General features: G+C 38.8%; 1 protein-coding gene across 2 annotated transcripts; it reads right to left on the bottom strand.

Annotated features, from left to right (window-relative positions):
• Window positions 1–319: 319 nt before the first annotated feature.
• PDHA1 (pyruvate dehydrogenase E1 subunit alpha 1) lies at window positions 320–10,788 on the bottom strand. Of its 2 annotated transcripts, XM_072428035.1 has the most exons (12): window positions 10,583–10,788; window positions 8,646–8,660; window positions 6,882–6,950; window positions 6,394–6,567; window positions 6,079–6,205; window positions 5,262–5,353; window positions 3,802–3,894; window positions 2,997–3,152; window positions 2,582–2,653; window positions 2,404–2,471; window positions 1,651–1,759; window positions 320–857 (listed from the first exon to the last, which is right to left on the bottom strand). In XM_072428035.1, exons 1-12 carry the CDS (start codon window positions 10,643–10,645, stop codon window positions 693–695), a joined length of 1,203 nt encoding a protein of 400 aa, XP_072284136.1. In that variant the 5' UTR covers window positions 10,646–10,788; the 3' UTR covers window positions 320–692. The 2 variants fall into 2 exon arrangements, with proteins under 2 accessions (XP_072284136.1, XP_072284145.1); XM_072428044.1 differs by lacking the exon at window positions 8,646–8,660 and having other exon boundaries at window positions 10,583–10,787.
• Between the last annotated feature and the right edge of the window lie 11,161 nt (window positions 10,789–21,949).

The raw sequence follows: 21,949 nt of genomic DNA, 5'->3' as shown, positions 1-21,949 counted from the left end.
ACTAAAAAAAACAGCGGGTGGCGCTCCCAGCTAAAAGCGGCTGGGGGGAACACTGTACATCATTGGAATTTAGAGTTCTTTTCTAAGCCAAGTTCCACTCATATACAACTGAACAAAGCTCAAAAGAAAATACTATGGACCAAATTTTACGTGTTAACAGTACAGAAGCAATAACTTTTCTCTTTTCTTTTATAGTGTAAAAACTACTTTCAGATACAATACACATTATTACTGGGCTGTACACATTTTGTGGAGCAGTATATAGAACTAGAAGTAAATGTAACAAAAGGATGACAGGCATAAATAAAAGAAAACGCAATATTTTAAGGCCAACTTTAATGACGGCAGAATGCATACATGGTAAGACACATGATTAGCTGTCTGTACACACTTAAAAACAGAAGAGTTCCTATAAATAACAGTTCAGTAATGTACTGAGGATAGAACAACATGCTGTAATAGACACTGGAGTGTCTTTCAATGTGTCACCAGGTGACTCTAAGGCAATTGGCAGACGTAAATCTTTCCAACTACTTAGAAGTCCAACTGCTTACATTAAAATTTTTGAAAGGGAACGTCTGCTTCTTATCCCAGTAAAGTGGGGATAAAATGACACGAAACAGTTCCCAATTAAGCGATGAAAGTAACAGACTATATAGTAGACATTTAAAGGCAGGGAGTGTTGGGGAGGTTTAGCTGATGGATTTGTACTTGATCCAGGGGTTTGGACCTCGTACATCAAAGGGCGCTTCGTTATGATAAATATGATGTCCCAACTCCTCCAGAGGGGGTTCAGGGTCAGTGGTAGCAAACTGAGCTGCTTCTTCTATTTCCTTCCGCACCTCAACATCAATTTCCTGAAAAAGATTGGGAGTGTTAGCCAACAATAGACATTTTAAAAACATTTTCTAATGGTAGAAATATACTAAAAGTGAGACTGATAAGTCACATTATTTACAACCAAAGGTAAGAGAATAATATTATTAAATAGGATAGCTAAAATAATCCTTCAAAGAAAATCCCACTGTAACTTTGGAGGAAAAACAATCATAGGATCTGGGTTCCTTTTGGCTTTAAAAGTTCCTACAGGCTTTTAATGGCTGACAATCTCAGACTCACAACCCAGCCACTGAAATTTTGGTAAACAAATAAGCAATGGATGTTTGAACCCAAGCCAAGTTCAAAGGAATGAAGGTACCTGTTACAAGCCATCGTACATTCCTAAAAACTTTACAATCAAGTTTGCTAAATCATTGCTGCATTATGTAAAAAAAATGTAGATGTCTGCAAACATCTAGATAGACCAAATCTTGTGGCTTTTGCCAAACTTGCTACTAAACCTCATTCATTCCTATATACACATCAGTATGATTTCCCTTTGCTTAGCAGGAAATGTACAGAGGTAAGCCTCCGTATTATCAGGAAGATGTCTTGGTTCTGTGTTCTGACAATAGCAGGGGTTGTAGGGCTGCTGCAGGACACATCTGGGTGTCAGTATTCTTTTTAAATAGATCATATAGAGAGATTAATATGAATATAATGTATAAGGTTATCTACATACCCTGTAATGTACACTAGAAAACAAATTTCCCAAGCAATTTAAAAACCACACAAGAGTATTACATTAATTTGAAAGATGATATCAAATACCTTCAATTCCTCCACGCTGGATAAGTTGTTGTTTAACATCCTGTCCTTTAGAAGGGTAATGGGGTCACTCTTACTTCTCACCTCCTGAATTTCTTCTCTTGTACGGTAACTGGAAGTAAAAATAAGGCACATAGTTCACCAAAAAAGCCAAAACACATTAAAGTGGAGTCATTATTAAATTTAATTTCAGGTATCAATAGAATACATTTCAGAATTACCAAATCATAATACATAACGAAGTAAAAACGTATGAAGAGGAAAATCAGAACAGCTTCCCACAAATTCAAAATATTCCTCTATTACAGCCTTGGCAAAGACAGAATGGTGTCTGTTTACCAAGTGTACTGCAGGCACTGTAAGCTTAGAGATTAGATTAATTAGATTGATTAGATAGATTGATTAGAGACTGCAGAGAATCTTTTGTTTGCAATCAGATCCAATCAATAAGATAAGAAATCACTATTTATATAGAGAGAAAGCCTAACCATGAATACAAACTGATAAGATTATTTACATTCAGTTTATTATCATCCAAGACATGAAAGCTATAGGTCCTCCTAGCTCCAGACTTTCTGTCCAAGGGTTAGGGAGGTTTGATTTACCAGATCTGATCAGACATGATCTATTCTTATTAAAGGTGTGTATGCATCCCCATAACAAACATTTTTTAAAGAGAAAGGTTTCATATTGATAGGCAAACAATTCTTCCAATATAAATCTAGGTGGCCCTTTTGGCACAGTCCATGCATTTACCTAATTCCAGGGTCGCTCATGCTATGTCCATGGTAACGATAGGTCTGCAGCTCCATCAAAATAGGCCCCTGCAAATACCGTTGTTATGCATTACTACTAGAAATATTCACACTTTTCTATACAATGTACAATGACATTTATGTAACATTATTAAGTAATTATATACATATAGAAATACCTTTCCAGATCTGCAATGATCTGCAGCAAATTTAGTAGCTTCTCTGACACAAAGCACGTCCATACCATCAACCTGAAGAAACATGAAAGTTATTATTTCTTACTGGTTTACAAAAAATTCATGTTACAAATGTGAAGAGAAAAATAATTTAACAGCTTGCAATGCCAGTTTATTCTGTGTTAGCAAATCTCATTATAGAATTGTGGTGGGCAAAAGAATATCAAGTCAAGGATCCAATCCATACAGATTTAGTAGTAAGGAGACCTCTAAAAACTGATAACAGAGGTAAAAGATAAAACAGACCAGCTGCAATGATATTAAGGAAATGCTGGTTACTGTTCATAATATTCCAACCCAGTTGGAGAAAAAACAAATCACTGGCTCTGAACAAGATCCTGAAATAATCAGTGCTCACCCTGAGGCCTGGGATAAATTCTCCACGCTTGTAGTAGTCTGTGCTGGCTGCAGCTCTTTCTACAGAGGTACCCATTCCATATCTGTTGTTTTCACAAATAAAAATGCAAGGCAATTTCCAAAGAGCTGCCATGTTGTAAGTCTCAAAAATTTGACCCTGTAAGACAGTAAAAACAGCCATTTCTACTAATAGTATGTAAACAATCTGGATTCACAGGATGTAGATGTGCACACATGTAATCAAATTAGGGAAAGGGTATATCAATGACGGCATAGAACAGACCAGCCATTCTCCACCAAGGTTCCCCCAAAGGGTACCAAGATATAGTATAGTATATAGTATATGTACATAAAAGAAAGCCCAGCCACCATAAATCAGGTTCCACGCTGTCTGTGCCTGCACATTGAAGTCTCATAGACTTGAATGGTATTTTGCTCTGGCTATATGGATGTACTCAAAGGTCACTTCAGGTGTGAAACCCAAAGTTTAGAAAACAGCCATGGGAGTTCAGCATTGGTAGCTCAGTGTTTCTTTCAGTAAACCCAATTAAATCACTCTGAATTGGGTACAGTCCAATTTATAGCATGGCTTTACAATGAACTAAGGGCATTTATCTTGCTTGGAGAGCCTCACCTGCTTTATGTAGAGTAATTAAAAAATAATAACTATTTCATATTTACCTTAATAAAGGTAATTAATAAAATTTTTATTTTATGTATTAAAAATGCATTAACAATATATAAACATTAGGTAAAATGCTCCATTATTCTATAAGACACCCATCACCTCATTCACCAAATTGTACCTGATTAGCAGCTCCATCACCGTATAAGGACACGCAGATTTCATCCTTTCCAAAATATTTACAGGCCAATGCTACTCCTGCACCCAGGGGGACCTGAATGAAAACACATTTAGACTGAATCACCTTGATTTATACTCTAAAATGTTATAGGCATCACATGTGCTGTAATATACAATCATATAATATAGTTCTGTCCAAGCTGGGCTTAATCACCTTGCTGTAGATGGAGCTTTTATTAACACATGTATGAGAACAATTAAAAAAGTCTATTGTTTGGGAATGTTTACATTATAACAGCATAAATGTTAATATAATCAAAAAGGAACAGCCCAAAAAACTTACAAATTACCTAATAAAATGTATACACTTAGCACAGTATAGAAACAGTTAACCTAGGATCGCATTTCTATAAATTATTGCCCATTTGGGGGTTTTGTACAGAAATAGCTGCTAACGTCATAAGTTTCAGCTATAAAAAAGATTTACATTGGTTTTCCATCTGATAGAAAAATGATCCATTGGTGACAAGCTTAATATATGTTGAGAGAGGTCAGGAGATCACATTCTCTGAAGCAATTATGAAAAATATAGTATGTAGGAGGACAGTCTCTTGTTACAAAAATTTTTGAATCAGTTTTGAAGATGGAGATTTAAGATGTCTCTTTCCTGCCTCTGGCCAAGCTAGAGGGAAGTCTATCAGACCCAAGTAACAAGGAGGTATTTCTAGTAATTACTAGAGTAACGGCAATAAAAAGCTGCATACCAAAATCTAGTGAACCACTTCACACTGACTTCAGAATGAGCGCTGTTCGTGAATCTGACACTACATGGGGCACGTATTGAACAGGACTGTAGTAAACTTTTTTCCATTGTACCGTTGGTGGCGAAAAAAACAACAGGTTTAGACCCACCTACCCTTAACCTGTTCAAAGAGAAATTGAATTTTGTATTCCATTTGGACTGGTTAAAGACTTATTAAATAAAGAAACAAGGGTTAAAAGATTTTTTGAGGTCTGGGATTTTTTGAGGTCTGGGAATCATTTGTTGCACTGTTACCAGTGGAAACCAGAAAACCTATTTCTTCTGGACCTGAGCACACCATATGGTTCACTTACCGGCTGTTAGATAATGACCAACCAATAATTACTTAATTCACAATACTGAGAATCCCAATACTTTACTATGTATAACCAAATACAAGATGGGGAATTGTATGTGTAAATCAAGATTGTTACAATAGCCATGGTCAGGACTGAAGTTGTTGAGAAATATTCCTATTTATTTTCAGATGATATGTTTAAAGTTTGTGTGTGATTTTGATTTATTCATCCTCTGTAACCCCAAGTTTTGTATTTTGCGCTACTTGTACGCATTGTATTTTGGAAATCCTATTTTTGTTGTATGCGGTTGTGATATATGGCTCCTTACAAAAAAAAAAAAAAAAAAAAAAAAACACACACCTGAGCTCCCACAATGCCATTCCCACCATAGAAGTTCTTGGCATACATGTGCATTGAGCCTCCTTTTCCCTTGGCACAACCTCCTTTTCTTCCTGTCACATGATAAAGAGAAGGTAAATATTCTGAATACAGAATAACATTTTATAAGAATCAGGTTTTTCTAAACCCCCAATATCATCATAAAAAAAAACAGCAGCTTGAAATACCATGATGAGTTTAAAATGTTATGGGGACAAAAATAATGTGTGGGAGATAAAAATGCTGGGACACCAAAGCAGTTTTCCACCTAGCTACTTTAAATTAAAGACCAGTAAAGTGCAAATTCTGCATAATATATTGCATTGTTTGCTGTACAACCCTAGGTCTTCAAAAGAATCTGGAACTTGTTATCCCTCCCTCTCTGTCCTGGTGACCAAGGTGAGGGAGGAGCAGCACTAGGAGCTAAAGGAGAAGTAAATCATGCAAACATGATGCAGAATGAGCAGAGAGATGACTATAACATCAGTCTGCTGCTGCTCTTTCACTGTACAGCAGTGAAAAAGGATGGAAAGAACACACTACTTTACTTCCTTACTTACTGAAAATGCTGACATCTACCTGTCTGTAGTTGAGTAAATTTGTAAGACTAAATGGACATAAATACAAATTTAATTTGGTAGGTAAAATATGTAATTGAGCAGTATGCCTAGAGTGCAGCTTTTAGAGCACTGTGTAAAGCAATCTGTATACAACCACAAAATCACAAAAAATACAGAATACTTATTCATAGTACTGAAACTGTTGTGCTGAATATATAGAAAGGCCCTTCCATACATACCAGTGAGCTCAGCCAGGATTTCTTTCACAGACACCCCACGTGTATAGGTATAGCCATGAGCTCGATAGGCTGTGATTAAATGATCTGTGGGATTAATGGCTGCCTCCAAGCCAACACAACAAGCTTCCTGTGGAGAGAAGATATTCATATGTTCACATAGGAGAATAGTCTTACTGTACATGTAAATCACCTTTCTTTATAGTAATAAAGAGGTACAATACTGGATGAATTTTATAATTGGGGAAATTAGTACAAATATCTCAGAATGGCAGCAGCTCTTCTGACTAAATAAAAATCTTATTGTAGTACATTTACCTGACCATCGTATAGATGACAGAACCCACGGATGATCTTTTGCTTGTACAGCTGATCAGATTTGAGCTCCATACGCCGGATGGTCTGCATGGTCCTGTAGTACTGCAGGCCCTGCTCTCTGGTCAGAACTGCTGTAGTTGGTGGACTTTCTTCTAACCGGTGAACATCGCATTTCTAATAATAAAAAAATGGCACAAAATTTGGGTTGCAATCAAGAAACTGAAAGCAGAAGATTGCTGAACAAAGAAAATCTTTTTGTGACAATTCTAAAGGAAAAACAATTGTCATAGTAGCCAGAATAGCCATTTCTGTTCTAGGCCAAGCAATACCAACATTGTAATGTACCTTGCAGACCTGAAGTTGCATGGAAAGGGTGACTGATGTTTAGACTTGCTGGAAGAATTTCAATTCATTTTATAAAATAACTAACCCAATAAATGATACAGCAAATGACAAATTGTAATTCACATTCTTTATTAAAAACCTACCTTAATATCAAAAGTTGCTTCTGATGCAAAGTCGGCATAGTTGCGGGATGCCACCATAACACGGACAGCCTGGAAAAGATAAAACAATTGTTAATTGAAGTGGACTAAACACAACTTCAACACAACTAAGTCACAGAACTGACCTTATATACAGAAATATGTGAGTGAATGCAATGCATGGAATGTGTTACACAATACAAGAGTCAGGCAGCCATTAAAATAGAAACTATTGTGCAGAGAGCAGTAACACAGAACGTTGTAGCTGTGGAAGCAAGCACAACAACAATAGAATTCAGCAGAAGGCAAAATGGAAAAATGGGAAAAAAAGGAAATGTCCTGTAAAATATATGATGAAAAGATTCACTCTCTGACGCTGGGATGTATTGAGGAAGAATGCTTAGTTTTGGGGAGATTTCCACTCATTTCTTGGAAAGTCTCAAGGACTGGAAGCTTGAAGAATAGTGTCAGTGTCAATGCACTTTGACATGCATTTTACTGGCTTTCCTCATAGCTGTGATGGGACCTAAGAATAAATCCCCCTAGTTGGTAGAAAGCTATACAAACCAGATATATAAAAGAGTTATACTTCAATTTTCACAACTAGGGTATTGTGTTTTTGAGTGAGATGAGAGTTGCCGGCTATCTAATGTGAGCTCTAGCTGGTATTTCTATGCTATAAAAAGCCAAATTAGGAGTCTCTATAAAGCAGTGAATCCGACATTCACCAAAAACTCTTTGATGTAGAATCTAAAAGTCCATGTTAGTATACATGTATTGTGTGTGTAGAACAAAGAAATAGCTGGTCCATACTCTGGGCACTAAGACATAAAATGATTTACGCCTAGTTTGCATGGATCAGCCCCGGTCTGTTATAAGAACTGGCAGGGCTGGGTTGGATTTTCATGGCCAAATATGTTCTTCCCCCTAAAAAGAACTTCCATCCAATCTGCTGCTCCTTACCTTACCATAAAGCGGAAATAAAGTTCTGCAAACCAAAATTATAAGCAGGCATGATTTACTTTTTTTGCAGAAGAGACGGGCAAGGACAGGTGAGTAAAAGTAAAAAATTATAATCAGGCATGTATGTTTACCTTATTATTCAAAGTTCATCACCTGAATGCAATGGTTATGCATATCTAATATTATTCCTTACTGAATTCCCCACAGGAATACACACATAGTCCTGCCCAGATGAATGGCACTACTGATGATAATTTAGCAAACTACAGCTACCCATAGACACCAGATAGTGATCGGACCCGCAGATCAGACAACTATCTAGGGAAAGGCCCTATAGCCAAAGGTCACACAATGCTGACCATAAGTCTATGTACACACGTCAGATGATGCTCGTCTCGGGCGAGAATCCGATGTGTCTATAGGTCGTCCATGGATTGATAGACGATGGGCGACAGAGATAGCGGTGTAGGGAGGAGCGCACAGCAAGGTTCTATTCTCTCATTCTCCCCTCTCCATAGAGCAGAACAGTGCCGAGTGTACAGCGCTCATTGTATATCATTCAGTCGATTGATGCTGGAAACCATTGTGAAAGATTGATTCCAACGACAATAACTGAACGTGTGTATGGCGGCTAACGCTAAATCTGGAATGATCATTACAGGGTTCTCATGTTTTCAGTTTCCCCATCACATGTCAAAAAGACATTTGGGAAAGGGGAGGCAGGAACCCAATTATGTTTTATCATTTAAATTAAATGATGGGTTTACACAAATCTATATATGACACAGGTCACGTTTTTCTTACCTCACCAGCAGCCCCCTTTAATATCAGCAAGCCAAGGACATAAAAAAAGAAGAAACATGAACTCACCAAAGAGGATAAAGAAGAGGCTATCCTCAATTATTCTATCAATTCATGAACATCAATTCCCCTAGTGACCATATACCATGTATATGTACCGTGCTTACTATGTGCAATATACATGAACCCAGCTGTGTGCCGTATATTGAGAATCACCCAATGTCTGCAGTAATCTGCATAAAGCAATATTGGAGGTTTTTAATTTTTGACCTTAACTATTGGAATGCCTAAATTACTTTATTGGAGTTTGTAGGTTGTCCTAGTGTCTGTGTGGGTTTCCTCCCACATCCCAAAAACATGCAGTTAGGTTAACTGTCCTACCCCTAAAATTGACCTTAGACTGTATTAAAGATTAACATAAATAAAGACATTAACATATGACTATAGGGACATTAGATTGTGAACCCCATTGAGGGACAGCTAGGGACATGATTATCATCTTTGTACAGCACTGCGTAATATGATGGCGCTATATAAATACTGTGTAATAATAATAATGTACACTAGAAGCAGTCTTGAATGAATTGAGATCTCATGGCACTTCTTTCCAGGCACTGAAAATGCCCAATATGTTAAGGTGACCCTGCCATGGCATGAGTATGGGGGCTGCCATTGCTGACACACTAAAAATGTTTGTTGATTGGCTCTGTGGTCAGAGTTCTGAATCTGTAAGCCAATAAGGATAGAATGGGAACCCACTAGTAATGGGCCAGTCACTGATTTTCCTTCATATAACATCTGCTGAGGGCCACAATGATTGGCTCTGTCCAGGTCGGACACAGTTTGTTATTGGTGTGTCTCAGTTACACAGATTTCCCTTATTTCCCCACATGTGGTGATTAAACAGAAGGGAAATCCCCCCAGACATAAAAATCTGACAGAGGTTCAAACCCTTCACCTGTATGCAGAACTAAAATAGAACTGTAGCTGCCCTTGTCTTATATATTGTATTCTCATGTATTCTACTGCCACCGCTACTTCCACCTATGTACCCTTCTGCCATGGCTACCCCACCCCCAAGCTTCCTCCTGACACAACTGCACCCCTAATGTACCCTTCTGCCACAGCTGGCACTTCATCATGTATTCGGATGCCACGGCTGCTCCCCTAAATGTACAATTTTGCCACAGATACCCCACTCATGTGTCATTCCACCATGGCCTCCTCCTCATGTACCCCTCTGTCACAGCCCCACCCCCTTCATGTACCCCTCTGTCACAGCCCCACCCCCCTTCAGTGCTCAATCCATAATTTTTTTTAAGCCGGGTGGGAAGAAATTGTAGGCGGGTGGCAGCCCCTGTATTGTGACCAAACTCTTTAGTAACCACCCAAAAACAGCCGGGTGGGTGCTGAAAAGTGCCGGGTGGTGCGCCCAGCTAAAAGGGCCTGGGGAGAACCCTGCCCTTCATGTACCCCTCTGTCACAGCCCCCCCCCCTTCATGTACCCCTCTGTCAGAGCCCCCCCCCTTCATGTACCCCTCTGTCACAGCCCCACCCCCTTCATGTACCCCTCTGTCACAGCCCCACCCCCTTCATGTACCCCTCTGTCACAGCCCCACCCCCTTCATGTACCCCTCTGTCACAGCCCCACCCCCTTCATGTACCCCTCTAGCATGGACCCCTTCATGTACCCTTCCGCTCTGGCTGCCATCCCATGTCACTTATTGCCATGGCTACAACCCCCTCCATGCACCCTCCTGTTACCCTATGTATTCTGCCATGTTTGCCCCCAATGTACCCTTGTTGCACGGCTGAGCCCCCCAATACCCTGTGTGTCCCCCTCCCCCCCATAGACTCCTCTCCACTATGGAGCTGCTGGTGACCGAGGCTCCCAGTAATGGCAGCAGAGGTGAATGTGCCCTTCTCCGGGCGGTACTCACAGTGACAGGCTTGTGGGCCGAGCCCTGCAGCACTCGGGATATTAGAGACAACATCTTTTGCATGGGCGGCCGGTCAGAAGAGGATCCGGGTCACTCTCCAAGCCAAGACTACACTGCGGTGACACCGACGACCTCAAAGCTGATCGGCCGCCTGTAACCTTCCAAGCGCTCTGGTGCCGGGCACGCTCGTGACGTCAGCACACACCTCCCTGTAACATGAAGGAATCCTGTCACCCCAGCCTGCGTGCTCGCTCCCGGGCACGTCTACGTATCTAACAGTGCGCCGCGCAGGCCCCTTCCCTCAATCAGTCAGATCACATGACACAGACCAGCCCCCAGCCGAGCCTCTGGTGACTTCACACAGCTCATAGCAGAAGAGAAGCCTGCAGGGAAGGGCGAGACCTTCTTTTTCAGAAACTTTATTAATACACTGAATAAGGCACAAGTATACAGAAAGAGTTTCCTGTATAGATAAAGTAATAAGTATACTTTTCTGTCCAGCAGCAATACGTTCTGCCAGTTCGTTACACTGCCAGATGTGTCGGAGATCGTGACCCCTAATACTGCAATGGTTCCTCCCACCAACAAAGTAGGGCACATAGGTGAGTGGGAGTAACCACGACAGTTAGTAGGGGGGGTAACACAACCTGACACTTCAGGAAGTGTCAGAATAAATGTCATTTATTTAAATGTCATTACTTGGCCATGTGTGGTGAAATGTGTGTGCCACGTAATACCAATACAGAAAACTTCTGCTTATCACACCACGTGCCATGGAATTCTGTGAAGCAGCAGTGCCGTACTAGGTGTGTCACAATGCAACACAGCACAGCACAAAACATGTGAATTCAACCTAAAATGTGTGTACAAGGAGTCTGTGTGTTTAGCTATTTTTTAACTTTTTATCCCTTTTGTTTTTTTACTTTTATAAATGTTACATTTTTTTCTTTAAGCTTACTGTTTGGTTGAAATTAAATATTCCCTTTCTCCTTTATCAGTGTGCTCATAAAATGACTAAATAATAATAATTTTATAATAATAATTTTTTTAACATATAACTGATTTTGGATCCAGAAATAACATCACTGAGCAGAACACTTTTAAACAATTAGTATAGTGTTGAGGTAAAAAAGTCCTTGTTTTAATGGTCTTTGTCACGTTTTGTTTTATTGTAAAGGAAGCTGGGCGAAGGTTCTTCAAAGATCGGGTGACGTAGGTTAGAAAAAAAACTTGCCAATCTCACTGCACATGCGTGAAATTTTTCTTTTTTTTCACGAAAAGGCTCCTTATGCGCATGCCTGAGATGCTTGGGATGCGCTGAAGGACTCTTTCAAACAGAATTTTTATTTTACATAAATGGGTTGTCTACCCCTTTATGTAAAGTAAAATTTCTAAATTTAGGTATGCTTTAACTAGAGATACGTGAATGTAGTTGTGCAGTGTTCATTTTCATTCACAATGAATTACACTTCTAATATGAATGAAAAGCAATGTACCACCACCTAGTGGTCAGTATGAGATTTACACATGTCATGCATCTGTACATTCACCCATGTGACCTGCAATGTACATTTTAACACATACATGCAACTTTGCTTTCCATCTTGCACCATCATTCTGCAGGCCACGCTCCTGTACAGAAAATACTTTTATGGTTTCATTGCACACGGTAAATGTTTATATTTATTTATTGACTCCACTACCAGCTATGATCCTCTGCTGCATTGCCTAGAGAATGCAAAATACTATGTGATGATCTTACTGGGTTTAAAATAAGGTAAGCAATAAAAACTGAAAGAATTATGTAATAATGTTAACATACATTAGTACATTTTGTCTTTAATAAATTGATATACTGCCTTTATTTTTGGCTTCTGGTCCTCTTAGATGGGCAGAGTATTGGTAAAAGAGCTCAGGGTGGTATAGCAAACAATGGTTGCAGATTTGGTAGGAATTGTTCCCAGGCTCTGGAATAAACCGGAAGATTGGCTGGGCCTCTTCATTTCATCCCAGAAGCCATCCAAGGAGAATGCCTCAGCCAGACAGGCTCTGGTGTGCTCTTCCTTCTGCCATCTTGATGGATCACGCCCCATTGATATAACTCCTGCGCAGGTGTTTGAGAGTTCACTCAGTGACCATTGGAGATATCTCGATGTATCAACACTGAGCAAGCACAGCTCAGAGATTTTGACACATGAAATGTGTAAAGTGAAACTTTAGGAGAAACACACCACCACCATTTTATTCCATCAAGCCTAAAAACCTATTGATGCTGTATATCTTGAAGACAATGCCAGATTGAAGGGCCATTTTGTCCAGTGTTCCAAGACTTCTACTTGGACCTCCAGGAGTATAAAATAGAAAATTCTTTACTTCCTGATAGGTTCTCCTTGGGTGTCCACATCATTGCCTGAATTTTTGGATAACCCCAACTAAGTACAAGCAGAGATGCTGAGCTTTCTGCTGTGGATCAATGGTCTCCTGACAAGGAGGTGACACTGTTAAGGGATCTGGAAGGCAGATTTAGTTGTGTGTATCTTCCATCACAGAATATGACCTCGTTTGAGTCAGTGAGGTGCACTAGAGGTAAGGGAAGGGGTCAGGACAACTTTTAAATCTTGTATGAAGATAGGCTTTAAGTAGAGGAAATGGAGCAAGGGAATGTAAATTTTGCAGGTTTTGAGTCGTTTCCACCATCAGAGAGTCAATGACAAGTCCTGGAGCATGGAAAGGGAAGATCATATAATTTGATGTCCCTTTTGTGATATATAGTACCTCTGAGGTTTGCATGTCCATTAAATAGTTCTTATGGCTGCACTTTACAAGCTGTGCAGTGCACTTCTGGCACCATACTTCTGACTACTGTTTTTTTTTTTTGTTTCAGCTGTTAATTCCAGTTTTTCCTTAACATTTCTGTAATGGAGTTGTCCACTTAGGCAAGATTTTAGCTTATCTTTATAAATTGTAAAAAATAAAGTGTATGTAATTGATTATTTTATTGTTAAAATAATCCTTTCATCTACAAGAGTCATACAGGTGGCACAGTAGTTATGTAGAGTATTTTATGGCTACAAGCACTGCAGGATACAGTATATGCAGTGTATACAGGGAGTATTTAGAGTATTTATTACTTCTAACATTTATTGCATTTTAATCATATGCCACCATCATCTTCTTTAGTGTTTTATGTAGAGTATATATTACTATACTTATGCAGGCCCTTTAAACCATGACCAATATTCAACTCAATGTATTCAACACATCACAACCACTTTTTTCAGCTTCATGATGAAAAATATGGAGTGTAGGTTTTGTTAGAATTTCCTTCAATTTGCTAGAATATTTGAAGTATTACACAAAATCTGTCCTGAATAAACCTTGTGAACCTTTTTAATACTTTATTCTCACATGAAAGTTTTCCCAGGTGTAATAAGGTGAATTTTACCACATGGGGGAGCTATCCCCCTGCTCTTTGAATTTTTTGAATAGAGATATCCAAATAATATCTCCATCAGAACAACAATCTTTCACTAGATCCTAATATTTTTTTTTCTGTCCACTTCCTGGTTCTTCTTCCTAAGTCACCAGATTTCACACTGTGCAAGTATGAGATTGGGTGACACACTTCCAGGAAAAGCTAAAAAAAGTGATTCCCATATAAATAGTATTTTCAGCAAAACTGTTGTGGGGGTCTGGGGGGCATGTGGGAATATGTCCCAGGTGAAAAAAGAGGTTACAACTCAAGGAGTGTTTCTTTAAAGGTTAATTATAACTCAGAAAAGACCTTTTTGTTAAAGCTCTATAACGACTTTTTGGTAATAACTGCCATTTAAAAGATGGACTTGGTAGATTCTCCAACAGAGAAAGTTTAGTTAATGTTAGATTTACTGCTTTATAAATAGACAACTTTAATTTAACTGTGGACCTGCTATTCCCACCAATTTTTTTGAAAGTCAAAGAAATCCAAGAAAAAAAATGATTAGTTAACGGCACCTGCTGAAATTTTTTAGTTAACTGCAAAACCCCTTTACATGGTATTGTCACCAAAATTGCTGTGGGGTCAGGGATAGCGGCATGTACCAGCCCCAAGTGAAAACAAATGTAAGAGGTTCATATGCATTAGAGTTTAGCTTAGTAAGATCATGATGCCCTAGAGCCCACAATGGCTTTATTTCAAGTTAGTTGGTATTGTCACTTTAAATGTGTAAACTTCCATTCACAGCTTTACATCCAAACTCAGAATGTATGAGCTGAAGCAACCTGAATATAATTCTGCAGTGCACAGTGACCTCTATTATGCCAACAGAACAGTGTCCTTGCCAAGCAGACTTAAGAAGAAAAATGCCAGATGTGACCAGCCTGCAACAAAGGGAAGAACCCAGGAAAAAAGACATACACAGGTTCGGAAGAGAGTGGAGCTCTGAGCACAAGGTACTAGCACAAGGGACTAGCCTTTTTTATCATTTTGGTAATTGCCAATGAAGTACCTGCAGCTCCCTGGAGTATATACCTGTCCCTGGTGTACATGCCTATCAGTAGGGTAACTATTTGTTACTAGAGTGTCTATTACTGGTGACTGGTGTCACTGGGATACCTGCTTATAACTAGAGTACCTATTATCTGGGTATCTACCTTCCAGTTACTTCAATGCTTCTAGTAACTGGCACTACTGGAACGTCTGTCTGCCCCTGGGGTATATGCTTGTTACCGGTTATTAAGGGAATTTGCTCCTCACTAAGACACGTTCCAGTCATTGGAGTACATGTTACTGGAGAATCTCTTGTCACTGAAATACTTGCCTGTTACTGGGATATACCTGGTACTGAGAAATCTGCCAATCAGTGGAGTATTTGTTACTTGGAAATCTGCACGTCACTGTGACACCTACCTGTAACCAAATTGCCTGTTCTTGGAGAATCTGTCTTTCAGGAGGGTACATGCTTGTTACTTGGGTACTTGTTACTGACAGAATCTGCCTACCACTAGTGGCAAAATATGTGGTTCACCTTATCCGTGAAGACTGAGAGCACTAACTTGAAGCCCATTTTTCAGCAAATTTTATTCCATTCCTCACGCTCTCATGCAGTAGCCTTTTGTTTTTTTTTACCTTCACCTACGTTTAATATGACTGGTGCCATTTTGGTTTTGGGGCCCACTAATGCAGTGATGTTGTCGCCAAGTGTGATATTTTGCTCATCACTACTGACGCTCAACTTCTGCAACCTGAGAAGACTCAAGTACTGGAGAACCGTAAGGAAATCTTCACACAAACAGTAGAAAAAAAAACACGCACTTAATAAAAAACTGTAAACAGAACAAGAAAAAGGGGAATGGAGCTTTGTGGCATTTAAATTGCTATTGAAAGATTTTATTTTGTAAGGAACATAGTAAATACCTCTCTAGGATTTCTCCTGTTGCTAGTACTAAAGAAAACGACTGTACCACAGAAAAATGGTCATCTAAAATCCTTATAATTCAGCATCTTTGTGGGTTTCAGAATCCTGGTTCTCTTTGGACTTACTGGTTACCCCTGTCAATCCCTACATCTACTGATTTCCATTGTGATATAGGGTGACAAGAAGATACATTCTTTAATATTGTGTCTAAATTATAAATATTGCCTAAATTAATGAAAAAAACCCATACCCACATTGTCAACAATGATTACTGAAAAAACAACCAAAACATGTAGAGGAACGATCTGAGAATTTGTACACACACCTTAAGTTGTACTTTTAAAAAATCCCTTATTTGCATTGGCTGCAATACATTTACCTGCTTTTGTGGAACCAGTTTTCCTGTGGATCTAATTTAGTACATTATCAATTGGGAACAGAGAAATCGTAAGTTGGACAAACTACACAGTACAGATCTGGATATTTAATATATAATGTGGTGCAATGAATAAGAGAACAAAATGCTATGAAAATAGGATTTCTCTTGATATAAAATGCTAATTTTTAATTTGGAGTGTTGTTATTTATTACACACACTGCTACAATGCATAATAAAGTCTTTAGCAATTTCCAGCTCCCAAGCATTTATATATGAATAGAAGTGTCAGTCATGTGTATATTAATACTATAGTCATAAAACAGCAGTTGAACATTTTAATGCTAACGGCCAGAGACAGAAACACACCTCAAACTATTTCATTTTTGTGCCAAGTTACTGGCAATGTGGTTGGATGAGAAAGAGAAATACTCCACCCTGGATAGTTAAGCTAGCATTCCTGAAACATGAATTTATTGAACTGCGCAGACCCAAAAGGACTGGCCTAGTCTGGAGAGTGAAAGCCGGGACCCAGAGGGGAAGAGATTCTTACTTGTTGACATGAATTTGGAAAGTGTGTTATGTATATTGTGGTTGGTTTTTTATTATATTTGATGTATGGCCATGTACATATATATGTATTTCTGCTCCAAATCCCTTCTTGTAGATAAAACGCACACATAGGAATATTTCTTCAGTCTTAAAAATGATATAATTTGTTCGAGAGACAACCAGGACATTTAAGGTTATATTTGTAAAACGGATCTCAAAATAGAAAACAAAATGTATTAAAATTCATTCATGAATTCTCCTAGATTGTAAGCTCTTGGGGGCAGGGTCCTCTCCTCCTGTGTCACTGTCTGTATCTGTCTGTTTGGAACCCCTATTTAATGTACAGCTCTGCGTAATATGTTGAGGCTATATAAATCCTGTTTAATAACAATAATAATAATTGTAGCAATTTGCAATGATTTATTTAGCAACACGTTTTTTGCAGTGTGAGATCTATCTATCTATCTATCTATCTATCTATCTATCTATCTATCTATCTATCTATCTATCCTGACATATATTTATACTATATAAAAACTTAAGAAACCTGCTGACTACTTCTAAAACTTCTTTAGTACTTCCATAACCTGAGCTGAATTATTTAGTAGGCACTAAACAGAATTACCCTCTTCCCTTGTGCCATCTCTCCCCCCAGTTTACTAAATATCTGTAGATACCTTCTAACTGCTTTCTTCGGCATCACCTAGGTAAGGGCAACATCACAGTTCTTCTCCAGAGGATCCAAAATCTTGCAAATTGCACTCGTGCACTGAGCTGAAAGTCACCTTATGAGACTTGGGACATCCAGGGTCACCAGATCTTGTAAACAGGATTGTGACATCATACTCTCCAGTGCAGAATCTGAATGAAAGGTAAGTATAATTTTTTCCCATAATTTTCTTTTACACTATATTATATGATAAAATATCCTGGCATTAGTCTGAATTTTATAATATGCAAACATGTTCCAGGTCAGTGACTTGGGAAGTAATGAAATCAGACCATTAGCAAAATAACCAAGCAACTGACATGTTCTGAGGAAGGTCAGCCACATTATTTATTCCACCCATGGCAGCGCTGGACACATCCCAGGTGCCACATTGACAAAGTACTTATACTAAGTAATTATTAATGCAAGTAAGACCCTTTCTAGACCTTTCCTAGTGCTGTTAGTGGAAGTACATTTTTCTTGGCTCTTTTTAAGAGAATAAATGCACACAAATTTAGTTTCCCTTCAAACATTTTTGCTCTTTCCTGGGCAGGACTGATGGGCTCCAGAATCCAAGATAGAGCCTGATTTATTAAAGCTTTTCCAAGCTGGAGAGGATTTACTTTCATCAGTGAAGCTGGGTGATCCAGCAAACATGAAATGGATTTCTTCAAACTCATTTGCTAGCAAATGTTTTGAATCCTGGACCGGATTCATTCCAGGTTTGCTCGAATAATGTACACCTAAAAACAAACTGAGCTTTTTTGTGGTCTAAATCTGTAAGTTTTTTAATAAAAAGTTACACTAAACAGCATGTATAACTAAAAGGATTTTACAAGTATCTGGTGAATTTGAGCATACTTAATGTAAAAAAAAGTGTCTTAAGTAATCAACTGCACAATGGCAGCAAATTATCAAACATTTGCAAAATCACCAGCTCCTAACAAATAGTCCAAATGGCATTTCCTCACTCATTTAACATGGCTTCATTAGGCTTCATCAAAAATGTAAATATTTCTTACATTAGAAATGAAATTGAACCAATCCACCAAGTTATAGATTTGTTGAATGCTGGTCCATTGGTAGCATCACCACAACTGTAGCACAATAATAGGATCCTCCATGAAAAGTTTATATGAATGGCTAGTGTTATGATGCAAATGTAACACTCACTGCCAAAAGAGCAGCTGAAAGAAAGTTCTTTCTTAGGTGTTACAACAACCACACACAGGCCCAATCCAGAAGTATAGACTAGGGGTTTGGTAAACCAACGCAATCAACAAGAGAGAGGGAAAGAGTGGCAGAATGTCCAAACAGGCAGCTCTCAATCTGAAGGGCAGAGAAACCACATAAGTGCAAGGCCATAAGTTTCTCCATTATAGTCCTATAGACTGCACTGCAGTCAATAAATTACAATGCTCTTTCCTGCTGGGGTGAAAGGTCCCATGTTGTGACAGCCCTGAACTCTAGCATTTACGGGCCCCTTGTCTTCACATACTATCATCTCAAGTGTATCCTCTAGTATCCCCTTCCCCCAGTATCAACTGGGTTCCCAGACTATTTATGCTATGGTAGACCCCCCATTTAGGCTAGATAAGGTCCTGGCTGGACTAAGCTCTATGCCTGGGCCATCTGACCCAGCAGACTCTAAGCTACTTCTCCTTGGCAAGTCTTCCTTTATTTTAATATTGATTCTAATTCAAACATTGGCCGTACTTCCCGTGATTGGGCACAGGATGACATCTTTCACTGGTAATTGTTCTCCCTCTGTCCTTTGACCAGGGACCCTACCTAGCAATAGGAGAACGCAAACAATCATTCAGCTAGGAGGATTGGTAATCTAGACAAATTCTGACCTCAGAAACCTCCAGGGGGTTCTAGAACTGTGCACCCCTCCCTTCCTAATTAAAGGGGTGCTACAAAAGTATAAACCCCCTTTGTTACCACTGGTAGATGTGTTTTTTTTTTCCAGTAGTCTATGGTTTGACAAAAAAGTTTCAAAGGAAAGTGATATGAACTTTGAGGTCAACAACAGTTGATATACCAAAAGGTCTCATTTATCGAAGCTCTCCAAAGCTAGAGAGGATACACTTTCATCAGTAAAACTAGGTGATCCATCAAACCTGGAATGGATTTCTTGAAAATGATTTGCTATTTGTTAGCAAATGTTTTATAATCCAGCTTCACTGATGAAATTGTATCCTGTCCAGCCTTAGAGAGCTTTAAGAAATCAGGCCCATAGTCTGAATAGAGGTTAAAGGTAGGCTTTACTGCGGATTAGAGTAACTATTGCAGAGAAAGAATTGAATACTAGTATTCTATAGATAATTCCAAGCAATAACCAATTGATTAAATCAGAATAATATCAAGATGGAATCCCAAAAGTCGGACAAGAAGTTGCAGAATACAAACGAAATCAGCTGCTGTATATTAAATATTAATATTAGACATATATTGCACAAATAAAACATATAATAAGATATCAAAAGGCACAATTTAAAGTATACTTACATATTTGAAGCAGAATATTTCACAGAAAGTAGTTACTGGTTCGGTAATGCAGACATCCAGTGACGAAAGCGGTCTAATCAGAAACTTTTATGATGTGCATTGAAGAATAAGGTTTAAAGAGGAACTAAACGCAAAACTGCCAAAAAAAAATACTTTTACCTTCAATCCCGCAGTGCAGTCCGATTCATCCAGGGGTGCCCTGCATTGGGTCCTGCGTTGTCCCGGCATCCATTCCGGAGCCGGCGCTACGGGCCCCGCCATCTTCTCTTTTTCCTGGTTCTTGATCCTATGTTACCCGACCCAGGCGTGAGATCGGGTGACGTAGGATGAAAATAAAAATTGCTGATCTCACTGCGTATCTTTCTATTTCACGAAAAAGCCAAGAGCCTCCCGGGGATGTGTGATGTAGGTATCCCGGGAGGCTTTGCGCTCCCATTCATTCTCGATCCAGAATTAGGGGCAGTGCTGAACCCTTTTTTTTTAAAAAAAAAAAGGTGTTGCACCTTAAAAAAAAAAAAACAACAGAATTTTTAACCTTCATAAAAGGGTTGTCTACCCTTTTACGTCATGTTCTAGCCATTAAACAAGGCATAATGATACAGATAATACTCAGACTCCTGCCTAGCTCAGCCCAGACAGCCCTGGGAACCTACTCGAGCTAGCTGTTCTGAAATATATGGCTATGAGTCATCCCTCCGGAGACACAAACACTATGCAGTGATTTATGAGAGCATTTCACTCTTTTTTGGAAATTAAATAATATGTTGCCTGCGACTTTCCATTACACATCTATTTAAAATATATGCCACTGAAATCATGTATTTTGGTGAATAGTTTAATTATTCCAAGCTGCAATTTAAGGTGCTATGACTGCAGAAACCTGCTGTCAATATCATGGGAAATGCCTAAATATCATTAGTAAGGAAACAAAATAAAATTTTTACTGTTATTTATAAAATGAGCTTTAGCTTATAAATGTAGCCTTGAGTGAGTGTTTTCTCACTCAAGGCTACAACCTCTGATGAGATCACTTACTCTATTATTACACCTTTAAAAATGCCATTATTTCAAAGAGCCAAGCTTGTTCCAGTTATATGTGTTAAGCTTGCCAAAATCCCATGTTTTTTTTTTTTTAAATATTATTGAAGTTCTTAAAATAAGGGACAGGAAAGAGTTTATAGTAATATAAAATGGTAATGACATATTAAAAAAATAATTATCAAAGCAGTGATAGCCCAGTACCCCTGGCATTTACTCATCCTTTCTTTGCTTGGCTACCCCTAGAAGAAAAGGTAATATTCATTACTCTAAGAGTCTGTACTCGAAGAGTCTAAGAGTCAGGGACAGGAGTGTCAAACTCTGGCCCGGCAGGTCCTTTTTTTGGCCCCCAAAAGAATTACTAATATGAATTGCAACTGGCCCACCGCTACTCTTCTAAAGACGCGAGTACAATCTCTCTACTACAATTCCTGGCATCATTTGCTTTCTCTAGACCAGCGGCCTCTCTGCTTATGTGTGGCCCCGCATTTTATAGATGCAAGTGATGCTGGGAATTGTAGTAGCGGCATCACTCGTGTCTATTGAACAGCAGCCTATGCGTGGACCCCACAGAGTTTATACTAACAGGTAAACTCAATAATTAGGAATTATCATAGAGCCATTGCTATATTAATTGTTTTACTGTGCCAGAGAATGCAATGGGAAACCCAATTACCGTATTTTTCTGCGTATAAGAAGCTCCGGCATATAAGACGCACCCAATTTTAAAGGAGGAAAATCTAGAAAAAAAAGATTCTGAAAGATTATTCCCCTTCTGATCACCC

This window comes from Pyxicephalus adspersus, chromosome 1 (assembly GCF_032062135.1).
Source record: "Pyxicephalus adspersus chromosome 1, UCB_Pads_2.0, whole genome shotgun sequence".
Taxonomy (NCBI): Eukaryota; Metazoa; Chordata; class Amphibia; order Anura; family Pyxicephalidae; genus Pyxicephalus; species Pyxicephalus adspersus.
This window is presented reverse-complemented; position numbering and strand designations above follow the sequence as displayed.

Excerpts from the sequence above, each read along its gene's own strand:
- PDHA1 (XM_072428035.1), bottom strand. The coding sequence starts at position 10,645 with ATGCAAAAGATGTTGTCTCTAATATCCCGAGTGCTGCAGGGCTCGGCC. Across the intron at positions 2,654-2,996 it reads AATTTATCCCAGGCCTCAGG|GTTGATGGTATGGACGTGCT; the intron begins GTGAGCACTGAT and ends ATGTTTCTTCAG. Across the intron at positions 1,760-2,403 it reads ATGAGCGACCCTGGAATTAG|TTACCGTACAAGAGAAGAAA; the intron begins GTAAATGCATGG and ends TTTTACTTCCAG.